Source organism: Brachypodium distachyon, chromosome 1 (assembly GCF_000005505.3).
Source record: "Brachypodium distachyon strain Bd21 chromosome 1, Brachypodium_distachyon_v3.0, whole genome shotgun sequence".
In the NCBI taxonomy this organism is placed as follows: Eukaryota; Viridiplantae; Streptophyta; class Magnoliopsida; order Poales; family Poaceae; genus Brachypodium; species Brachypodium distachyon.
The window spans coordinates 17,875,714-17,886,083 of NC_016131.3; the positions used below are offsets into that span (position 1 = coordinate 17,875,714).

The 10,370-nt window shown below is 45.7% G+C and overlaps 1 protein-coding gene across 1 annotated transcript; it reads left to right on the top strand.

Moving 5' to 3' along the window:
• Positions 1-7,949: 7,949 nt before the first annotated feature.
• Positions 7,950-10,370, top strand: LOC100841917 (glycine-rich RNA-binding protein 3, mitochondrial). Its single transcript, XM_003562696.4, has 4 exons — positions 7,950-8,271; positions 8,381-8,449; positions 8,546-8,652; positions 9,401-10,370. The coding sequence occupies exons 1-4, from the start codon at positions 8,160-8,162 to the stop codon at positions 10,085-10,087; spliced, it is 975 nt and encodes a 324-aa protein (XP_003562744.1). The 5' UTR covers positions 7,950-8,159; the 3' UTR covers positions 10,088-10,370.

Below are 10,370 nucleotides of genomic sequence, written 5' to 3' on the forward strand. Positions count from 1 at the left end.
CGGCCTCATGCAGACAACAGTGCCAAAATTTCCCCACTTCGTCTCCTCCCATGATTTCTCCCTGCCTTTGTCTCCCTCCGACGATTTCTTCTCGCCGCCGCACTCCTTTCCTCCTGCATCCCGCCTTCGATCTGCACCGATTCCCGCCGCTAGCTCAGCCCACAACCTTACATGGCTCGGAAGCAGGAAGGAGGCGCGGGGACAGGGAAGCTTCGCGAGGAAAGCTCTGCATGAGAGAAACATACGCCGCCTCCTGCGTCGCAGTTCGTCGGCTACGCGGCAACACCTCCTCCGGCACAGTTCAACGACGGCGCGACAGTACCTCCTACGCCGCAGTTCGACGGCGCCGCTGCGCTGACTCCTCCACCAGCACAGTTCGTCAGCGCCGTGCCCTCCTCCGCAGGTCATCGGCAGCATGATTGGCGCCGCTTCTGCTGATTTGTCGGCAGCTCTGCTCGCAGGGGTAATAAGCTTGGGGAAATTTTGATTTGTTAGATTTAGTTGAATCTAATTAACCTACCGTTTAATGCAACTAGCCTTGTGTCCCGCGCAATCTTTATATTTTGATTGACAGAGACTTGTACTTTTGTGCTCCTTTTGATGCAAATTAATTGTGACGTTTCTTTTTCAAAATGATTGGACCTACACACTATAACGCGTTTATATACATACATATTTATACCAAAATTGTGACAGTTAATATGGGCTAGAGGGAATGTAAATATCACAGAACTCCTAGTTTAGGACAAACCGTATCACAGAACTCCACCTTTTGATTTTCTTATCACTTAAACACGATAATTGGGCAAAAGTGTATCACAGAACCCGTAATCATGCTGTCAACGGCGCTAACACGGAAACTGACTCCGGACCTCACCCGTCGGTCTCTGTTACTTGGACTGGCTTAACCGGTCGGTTTTTAGGCCGGTTCGGGCTGGTCTTCCCCTCTATTCTCCCGCGTCGAACACCTTGTAGGCAACCAGCCGCTTCTTCCTCTGCATCACAGCATCGGCCTCATCCGCGCCGCCGTCTTGGTAGCCGGGGCCGGATCGTCGTCGACCAATGCGGTGAAGGAGGGCGTGTAGCCCCTGAGGTTGAGGGAGCGGCGGCCGGCGGAGCACCAGGCGGCAGCGGCGGCGGTGCCGAGCGCCTTCGCCTGGGCGGCCCTGGCGCCGTCAGAGAACGGGTCGTAGGAGGCGGCGTAGGAGGCGCTGTAGCACCGGAGGTTCAGCCTCAGCGTGGGTCCTCTGGAGACAGTCTTGGTGCCGCCGCTCCGCTGCATGGCGGCGGCTTGGTGGTCGGCGCAGGCGCGTAGTGGGCCGAGGATCACCTTGAAGGAGACGGTGGTAGCACTCGAGCCGGCGCCGTCGTCGTCGACGGTGATCAGGGCAACGCCGATGTAGGGGCTTTCATGGCCGATCAGAACGCCGTCCACGAGGACTGAGCGGCAGGACAAGGGATCGCACACGAGGAAATTCCTCGAGAAGTTCATGCGGTCGATTTTGGGGAGGCGGTGGAGGAAGAAGTCGCGGCAGGCCGCGACGACCCCACGCGGCGGGGCCACTGGGACGAAGGTAGGATCGGATATCTCGAGGACGGGCCGCTCGCCGCCGACGCGCCGGAGCCGGTAGCCGCTGTTGCAGATGAAGAAGCCGACGACCTAAAAACCGAGGGGAACAAAGGGGAAAAGCGGGAGAACAGAGGGGAAGACCGACCCGAACCGGCCTAAAAACCGACCGGTTAAGCCAGTCCAAGTAACAGAGACCAACAGGTGGGGCCTCGGAGTCAGTTTCCGTGTTAGCGCCGTTGACAGCGTGATTACGGGTTCTGTGATACACTTTTGCCCAATTATCGGGTTTAAGTGATAAAAAAAACCAAAAGGTGCGGTTCTGTGATACGGTTCGTCCTAAACTAGGGGTTCTGAAGGCAACGTATCTGGTGAAAACCTCTCTTCGATGGAAACTCCATAAAAACCATATACTCCCTCCGTCTAACAAAGGATGTTTCAACTTTGACTAAATTTGAATGCATCTACACACTAAGTCATGTCTAGATACATCCAAATTTTGACAAACTTGAGACATCTTTTGTTGGACGGAGGGAGTATGAGATTTTAAAAATTTCTTACAAAAATACCATATGTTGGGCGTGCAATGCTCTACAAATGTGCAAAATTTCAAGTTGATAATCAAATGCATTTGGAAGGAACTAAAATGAGAAATATACAAATGAATATTGTCAAATAGTATAGGACCACTATTCATGTTGAATTTGTTTTTTCGCTGCTACAATATGCAATTGAATTTGGACATGAAATTCTACACATATATAAAAGATAAAAGTTTGTTTCAAACCTCGAACTCACAACCTCATCTTCTTGATCCCTGAATTTCGAACCCTGACCTTACAATCCCAGCTAATCCCAACGTTTTTTTTCTTGTAAACCCGTTTGCCTATCTAGGATGATGATGTGGCCGGGATAAAATGATTGGGCCCTATCTTTCATAAACAAAATTTACATATCGTAACATATTTATCGTCCAATGGCACCATAATTTTTTGTTTGGCTTGTGTAGCATATTAGGCCTATATGGGCCCCCAAACCTCTTTGGTGTTTCGTTCTTAGCCCATCACCATTCCTGCTCATTAAATCTTAACGGTTAGATATAAAATCTAACAGTTTCAATAATTTAGATGATGTGGATCAGCACGGTGTCTTCACTTAGTGCCCCTCATTAAGCTTGGGCCTATATGTGCCCAAACATGTTTAGTGTTTCGTTCCTACCCATCAGACATATCTCGCTCATTAGATTTTAGGATGGTGTGGATCCAGATGGCACCCGTCGGCTTCGAAGACAGGTACAACTCAACCATACCTGTAGCCGACGACCCGACCCTCAACTGTTACCCGTAAATTCTTGGGTATGCGGGCTCTGATGTGTGATTTGTAGCAGTAATTTATGTGCGGTTTATACTTTGGCATGCGGGCTCTGATGTGTGATTTGTAGCAGTAATTTATGTGCGGTTTATACTTTGGCCTATAAATGTTTGATTCTCTAGTTGGTTTGTGTATATGCATGTACAGTGCACATGTATAGGCTACAAAGTTAGAGTTCATCCTAGATCTTCACAAGTAAACTAGACATGCAACATTGAAATAGTATTTCAGTTTTTAGTAGAGAACCAAAGAAACTTATTGTTGGAGCAGCTGTTACTAGGCATGAAGTTGCCCTTTCTATCTTCTCTTAGGCCGGTCACAGCGCTCGCCGCTTAGCTCTACGTCCTAGGTAAAAGTCTGAGGTGGCAGCGTAGTTAACGAAAAAAGAGGATGAGTCGGTTGTTATGCAAACAATGGTCTTTATCACATACTCCGACGCAAAACATTAATTTCACTTGATCTGGTGTGGCAATTTTTCTCTCCTCGCGGGCTCGCTGCACCTTGTAGTCCTGAGTCTTGTACCGACTGCCAATCTCTTCCCTGCTACGGCCAGTCTTCCACCGTCCGTTCCGTCCCGTACAGCTTGCTGCCGTTCTCCTCTGCCTCTCCCTCCGGCTCCCACTGCTGCGCTAGCAGTAACGGATGATGGAGCAAAGCACAACTCGACCTTTGGAGCAGCGGAGGCGGCCAGCTCGTCATGCGGCCGGAGGCTGCGGACCATCGTCGACTGGTTCAGCAAGAATGCAAATACAGTACATAGGATCCTCCAATTTCTGCAATCCGTGGTCTACAGGATATCATTTTAATTACTCTCTTTCTTGTACTCCCGGAATCAACACAAATTCGCTTTTGGCTTCCCAAGCTCCATAGCGTTCCATGGATGCTACATATGGAAGGAAATTTTGTTTGAGATGTGATGGGAGAGAGGTAAGGGAAGGTGGGAGAGAGAACCCGTGCGAGCCCAGCGAGAGGGAGCTGCGTAAAAAATCCTGCAGATAATTATTTTGCGTACGGAGAAAGAAACGGTGCACTGGGGAATTCGTCTCATCAAGCTGACGTGGCAGCGATGGGACGACGGCAAAGAAACAAGCGCTGCGACCGCCCCTATTACCAGCTCTAGTACGCACCATTGAAGTTTCCCTAAGGTGAGACAAGAGAGTGCGCTTTTGTTTGCTTTACTCAGAAACAAAAGAAAACAGAGAGGAGAGTGTACTGTGGACTTGCGGTGCAGGTGCGGATGTGCGGTACGCCGTACGCCGGCGGCGGCTTGGAGCAGCCGAGTCCGCTCGAAAAAAGGCCCCGCCACCTCGTGGCATCTTTCTCTCAGGGCCGGGCAAGACTGCAGTTGCGTGTTAGGCTGAGCGTCTGGTGCGCGTTAATCTGAGAAGAAATCATACTATCGGTACCCTCTATAACGAAATTCCACTTTGGCAATGCCCATGTTGAAGGGTTTTGTGTTTAGGGAGAGCGACATGCGTGTGTGTTGGTGATCCCGTCGGTTAACAAAGACACAGGGAACATAATTTTACCCAGGTTCGGGGCCCTTCGAAGGTAATACCCCTACGTCCTGTTTGTCTGATCTGTTATTGATGCAGAGATCACAAGGTTTTCGTAGAGACTATGGTGCGCACATCGGATCTGGCTTGTATGACAGATGAGATCTGTCTCGTGGAAGAGGGTTGTGAGTTGTCCTCCTTGGGCCTTGGCTCCCCCTCCTGGTCCGTTATATATGCAGGAGGTCAGGTCTCGGTAGAGTCCAAGTCGGTTATATCACGGAGATATACTATGTTTAAGTTTCTTTATCTTGAGTCGCAAGATTAGTCATCAGGACTCCTGAAGTCATAGTAGATTCCCGAGTGGGTTTCATGCTGGGCCGTAGTGGGTATGCCAAAGATGAGGACCCGAGTGGTCATAACCACGTCACTCATGTCATGTGCTAAATCCATATCTGCGTCGGTTGATTGTTTTAATTTGATTTTCGCCGACGATCAAACTCTATTGTTTGTCAATTCTTATGACCAATTTGGTCACAGTGTGTTTCTGTACATTAAATAACCACTATGATTAATCTAAGCATTAACAAGAAATATATCATACAAGGGACATTTAGATATCAATCATCGATGAAAACAGTGGGGTTGAATCATGTATTTAACTACAAGTTCAACAAAGTTGGTTTCATAAATTTTTGGGCATGTGTTTAATACTTTTTGAATTAATTTAGTACGGTCATAGATACCGGGATATTTACTTTTTGGAAAAATCGAACGAAGGCTCTCGATCTATCTATGCTTCATTCGTTTGAAGAGGTGGGAAAAAAGATCAAACTTATTTGATTAGCTGTCCAGAATGTGTGATGTTAATGGTGCAGAAAGATATACTCCCTCCATCCCATATTAAGTGACTCGAATTTGTTTAAATATGGACGTATCTATATACTAAAATACGCCTAAATACATATAATAGAAAGCACTTAATATTGGACGGAGGGAATACTAGATTAAACTAGAAGGTATTGCTCCCTCCGATCCATATTAATTGTCTCAAATTTGCCCAAATATGGATGTATCTGTGTCTAAAAAACTTCTAAATACATGTAATATTTTGACAACTAATATGGATCGGAGGGAGTATCTAACTAATGGCACTGGTTTCACATTTTTACCGTTTTCCTTTGATTTTATAGGAAATTTACAATATTAGGGACGTGATAGGTTTTCTGGAAAATTCATAAAAGAAATGCGAAGGGTTACCATGCGCTTGGACCGCAAAGGTTTCGGCCCGATTCGGTCTAAGGTGCTAGGCCGCTGGCTGGGCCGAAGGGCAAAGGCCCGGCATGGATCGTGATTGAATCGGTATGAGGAAAAAAGAAGCGGCGACGCTGGCTTCTGTGCTCGCCGGCAACGGCGTCGCAGAGGCGGAGCAACACACGGGAAAGAAGGGGAAATGGGGAGGAATGTGGCGGATCACTTAGGTCTCGATAGGGAGTCGTCGGTCGGGGGAGAAACTTGATGCAGCAGCGACGGCGTCCGGCCCGGCGGACACGGGGGCTTGAGGAAGATGGCGACGGCTCCAGTGGTCAGATCATAGTGACGAGGTCTCTGTTTGACACGCGCCGGTGTTGCGGACTCCCCGCGACAGCGTCTCGACGGGAGGAGGAGGAGGAGAGAAGGGGCACACGGGCGCTGACCGTGCGGGGCTGACAAGTGGGCATGCGAGGGGGCATCAGCCGAGGCTAACTAACGCGTGGTGAAGAAAGAAAATAGCGAAGGAAAGAGGAGAGTTGTGTAAAGCGCACGTTTGGGCTCGTAAAAAAAATCTTCCATTTCTTATTATGTTACACGTTTTGATGTTTGTAAATTTTATTTCAAAGTCCAAATGAACTCAGGAATTGATGAATTTTTTAATTCAAGGTTACCATGCTGTTATAAATTTACAATAAAAGGTTTACTTGTTTTGGAGCAAATTTGGAATTTAAGAATTTAAATAAATCAAAACTTTTAATAGGTGTAGGCTATTAGAGGAAGAAAAGAGGTACAAATCGATTTTTCTCAAATCTTTTGATGCCTCGATATGAGATAGTATTTTGTCTTTTTATCGGTGTTGTTTGTTCATTTTTCTTTTTTTTTATCGAGTATTTATCTTTCCTTTATTTTTTTGTTATTTTCTTTTTTTACCGTCACATGTGGATATGCAAGAGAAGCTGTGTTTTCAAGAACTATAGTAACTTGATCCATAAGAGTTTTTTTTACAAGATTTCTGTATTGCCTTGTAGTTTATGCATTTTTTGTAGATTAACTAGTACATGTTTAAGCTACGTATGTGTTGGCACACATTCACGGTAGAGCGAACTCTTATACCAGAGAAATAACATTCATTATTTATTTTATGATTGTAAAAATACATTGTAATGAATTTGCTTTGTATTTTCATAATTCTTATAGTGATGTGTTTCTAACATTCAATATTTAAACGTATGTATTTGTTTTTTTAATCCAATTTGATTTTTTGGAGTGATCACAAGCAGGCTATAGTATCTATGTGTCACAGATATACAAATCACTAGCAAATGCGTCAACTGGAGTTATCTTGGTAAAACTATCTTAACAGAATTGGAGTGCGAATCCAATGTTTCATGCAAGGATAGAACACATAGAGTTAGACTATCATCTCAGTTTTTTTTATAAAAGTAGCTATAGTTATATTTCTGCTTCTCGAAATATCTCTATATTTACCGACCGAAAAACATAAGTAGATATTTGACATAATAAACGAGACTGTTCTCATAGATATTGTTATATTAATGATAGTACAAGTATCAAATAATACATCTATAGCCACAAACACAAATAACAATGAATCAATCGGATCAATTAGCCACTCCGCTGCTAGACACAAAAACTTTTTACATACACTGAAGAGGTCCAACTCGTTGGTGCGAAGTTGACTGGACCCTGTATTGAAAACGCCAATTCAATAAAGAAATGTTTCATGGGTCATGCTTAAAAGCATAAGTAAATAAACAAAGTTTAGGAACGAAAAACAAGTTCTTCTTTAGATGATGTGAACTTTGAGAATATTACATGATTTTTAGTTAGAAATAAGTCAACGTGCTGACCATTGAATCTTAATCTAACGGCAACACCTGGGAGGGGGAGAGTGGGGTTGCATTTTAATCCAACATATATAGCGTGTCGACTGAGATTTGATTTAAGTTTTTTTTTTTTTTGAAAATCAATCGAATGGAATGATTCACTGCTCTCATTTACTACCTCTCACCTTTTTTTCGACCTCTCAGGCTCTCACTTTGTTTTTCCTTTCTTTTTTGAGGGGACTTTGTTTTTCCTCGGCAACCCTCCCTGCTCCCCCTGGGCCCTGGCCCATCTCGCTGCCGAGCGCCCCATAGGCCCAGACCCCTCGCTCTGTCGCTCGTCTTCCTCCTCGCGCCGTCGCGCGAGCGCCGCCACCCCTCCCCCCCCCCACATACTGCTGCCGAGCGCCCCAGCCCCCTAGCTCGTCTTCCTACTCGCGCGAGCGCCGCCACTGCAGGTTGATCTCCCCTTCGATCCTCTCGCTCCCGGCCTTTTCTCCTCCCATCAACCCACGAACGGATTCCGCCCTTTAGCCCCACCGTTTCATCTCCTTAATTTTCCCCAATTCGTATCTGAGGCGAAAATCAAGGTAGGGCGGCCGCCTACTGCGTCCTCCGCCCGTGTGTGCAATGGCTTTCGCTTGTCGAGTTGGAAGTGTTCTGAGAAGGACCTCGCAGTCCTCGAATTCTTCACTACTCCAGGCAATAAGGTGCATGTCTTCTTCGAAGCTTTTTGTAGGAGGTATGTTCAGATGAATTACTGTTCTAGCTCTCCTGTTGATTCGAAGGTCCGTGCATATTACAGACGCCGACGAGTTATCTAATAGCATGGTTTATCTACCTGCTTTTAGGACTATCATATGCCACCGACGACCCAACTCTGAAGGATGCCTTTTCTCACTACGGGGATGTCTGTGAAGGTTGTTTACCCAATTACCGTGACACGTTTGATTTAATTTTTGTTGTCATGTTGGCCATGATTGTTAACACTTCCTTTCTTTTGGTATTGGATTCAGCTAGAGTCATCATCGATAGGGACACTGGCAGGTCAAAGGGTTTTGGATTTATTACTTATACATCTAGTGAAGCTGCTGCTGCTGCCATTTCTGCTATGGATGGCAAGGTGAGTTTTGCAGATACGCTATGCCACTCACCTATCATTTTCCTTGTATACTCTGTATCACTTTGCTAAGATAGTTCCAAACTTCAAGTTACATTTTCTCGCGTGAGGAGTAGGTTGTCCTGTTATCCATTCATTGTTCATGGTGACTGCCTTTTACAAGACACTGCAATTGTTAAATTGTTTTGTTAACTTAATGATGCAATGCAACTTAGGCACCGTTGAGTTTTTGTCCTTCGATCTGCAGTGAAGTTGTCTGAACTTGCATTGATCCACCAGCTAACTGTTAATTGTGCTTCTCTGGTTGGTTTAAACTAATTAACATGGTCCTCTTTTTTTATGCATCAAGCTGTGTAAAATCATTGATCTATGTTATGTTCTCCCCAGAAAAATGGCAAATATCTTCTTGGTTTTTCCCCCTTTGTTCGCATCAAGGCTTGAGAGCGGTTAATCCATTCATGTAATTTGTAAGAATCTTAAGCTTCTGCCACTTGCTTCCTCGACGCAACATTCTAGATGTTTCTTGTGGCATATCCACACTTGAATAACAATTCCTGTAAATATTTGAATTGTTTTTACTTAATAGGGCTAGGGTAAAGTGAAATGTTGTCCAACCATCACTAGTGATATTTTGTTTTGTTCTGCTGTGATGAAAGTGACCGTATTTCTAGAATATGCATATACCTGTTAGTAACTGAGCCAGTTGTTCTGATTATTTTTTGCAAATATTGAAATATGTCATCTGTTTTAGGACCTTCAAGGACGAATGGTAAAGGTGGCCTACGCCACTGACCGTGCTGGTGGAATGCGTGGAGGTGGTGGGTACACTGGTAATTACGGAAGTGGCGGATATGGCAACACGGGATACGGAAGTAGCGGTGGTGGATATGCTGGCAATGGTGGTGGTTATGGAAGTGGAGGGCATGGCAGTGGTGGTGGATATGGTACTGCAGGATATGGTGGTTACAGTGGTGGGGCTGGTGGTGGTGAGTACTCTAACATGCACAGCAACACTGCTGGTGGCGGATATGGCAGCGGCGGAAGCTACAATACTACCAGCAACTCTGATGGATATACTGGGAGCTATGGTGTGGCTGGTGGGTACAATTCCCCCAACACCTATGGCTCCGGCAGCTACAACAGCGGAGGTGATGGCAATCCAGCCTTCAGCAGAAGCACTGCCGGTTTAAGCAGTGGGCATTTCGGCATCTCTGCTGTCAACAATGGTGGCAGCTTTACTGGAAATGCAGGCAATACTGACAACTTCGGCGGAAATGTGACCAGGACTGGCAGCTACAATGGAAACAGCTACTCTGGAGGATTTGGCGGCGGTGAGACTATTGGAGCTAACAAGGTACGGTACAATGGGCAAGACGACCTGCTGGGTGAAGACTGCTTCTCTGAGTTGGAGGACCGCCACGCAAGCAGGTCAGGATAGGTTACAATGTCGCATCCCTTGCTTGTTACAGCGAAACATATTGTGCCAAGGTAACAATAATACCCAGTGGTGCTTCTTAGAGCATACGAAAAGCTCATTCCCTCCTTGGGCTAGGTTAGGCAATTAGTAATTCTGTTTTGGTTTCCATGCTGTTTTGATAGAATCACTACTGTGATGCCTTTGGTAATGATTACCGTGTTATGTTACAATGAGATTTTAAGTTTTCCATTAGACTATCATTGGACGTTGGAGTACTGGAGGGCCTTTTCCCCTCTTCCCTGCA

Coding starts and splice junctions, on each gene's coding strand:
- LOC100841917 (XM_003562696.4), top strand. CDS start 8,160: ATGGCTTTCGCTTGTCGAGTTGGAAGTGTTCTGAGAAGGACCTCGCAG. Junction 8,272..8,380: donor TTCGAAGCTTTTTGTAGGAG/GTATGTTCAGAT, acceptor ACCTGCTTTTAG/GACTATCATATGCCACCGAC. Junction 8,450..8,545: donor CTACGGGGATGTCTGTGAAG/GTTGTTTACCCA, acceptor TATTGGATTCAG/CTAGAGTCATCATCGATAGG.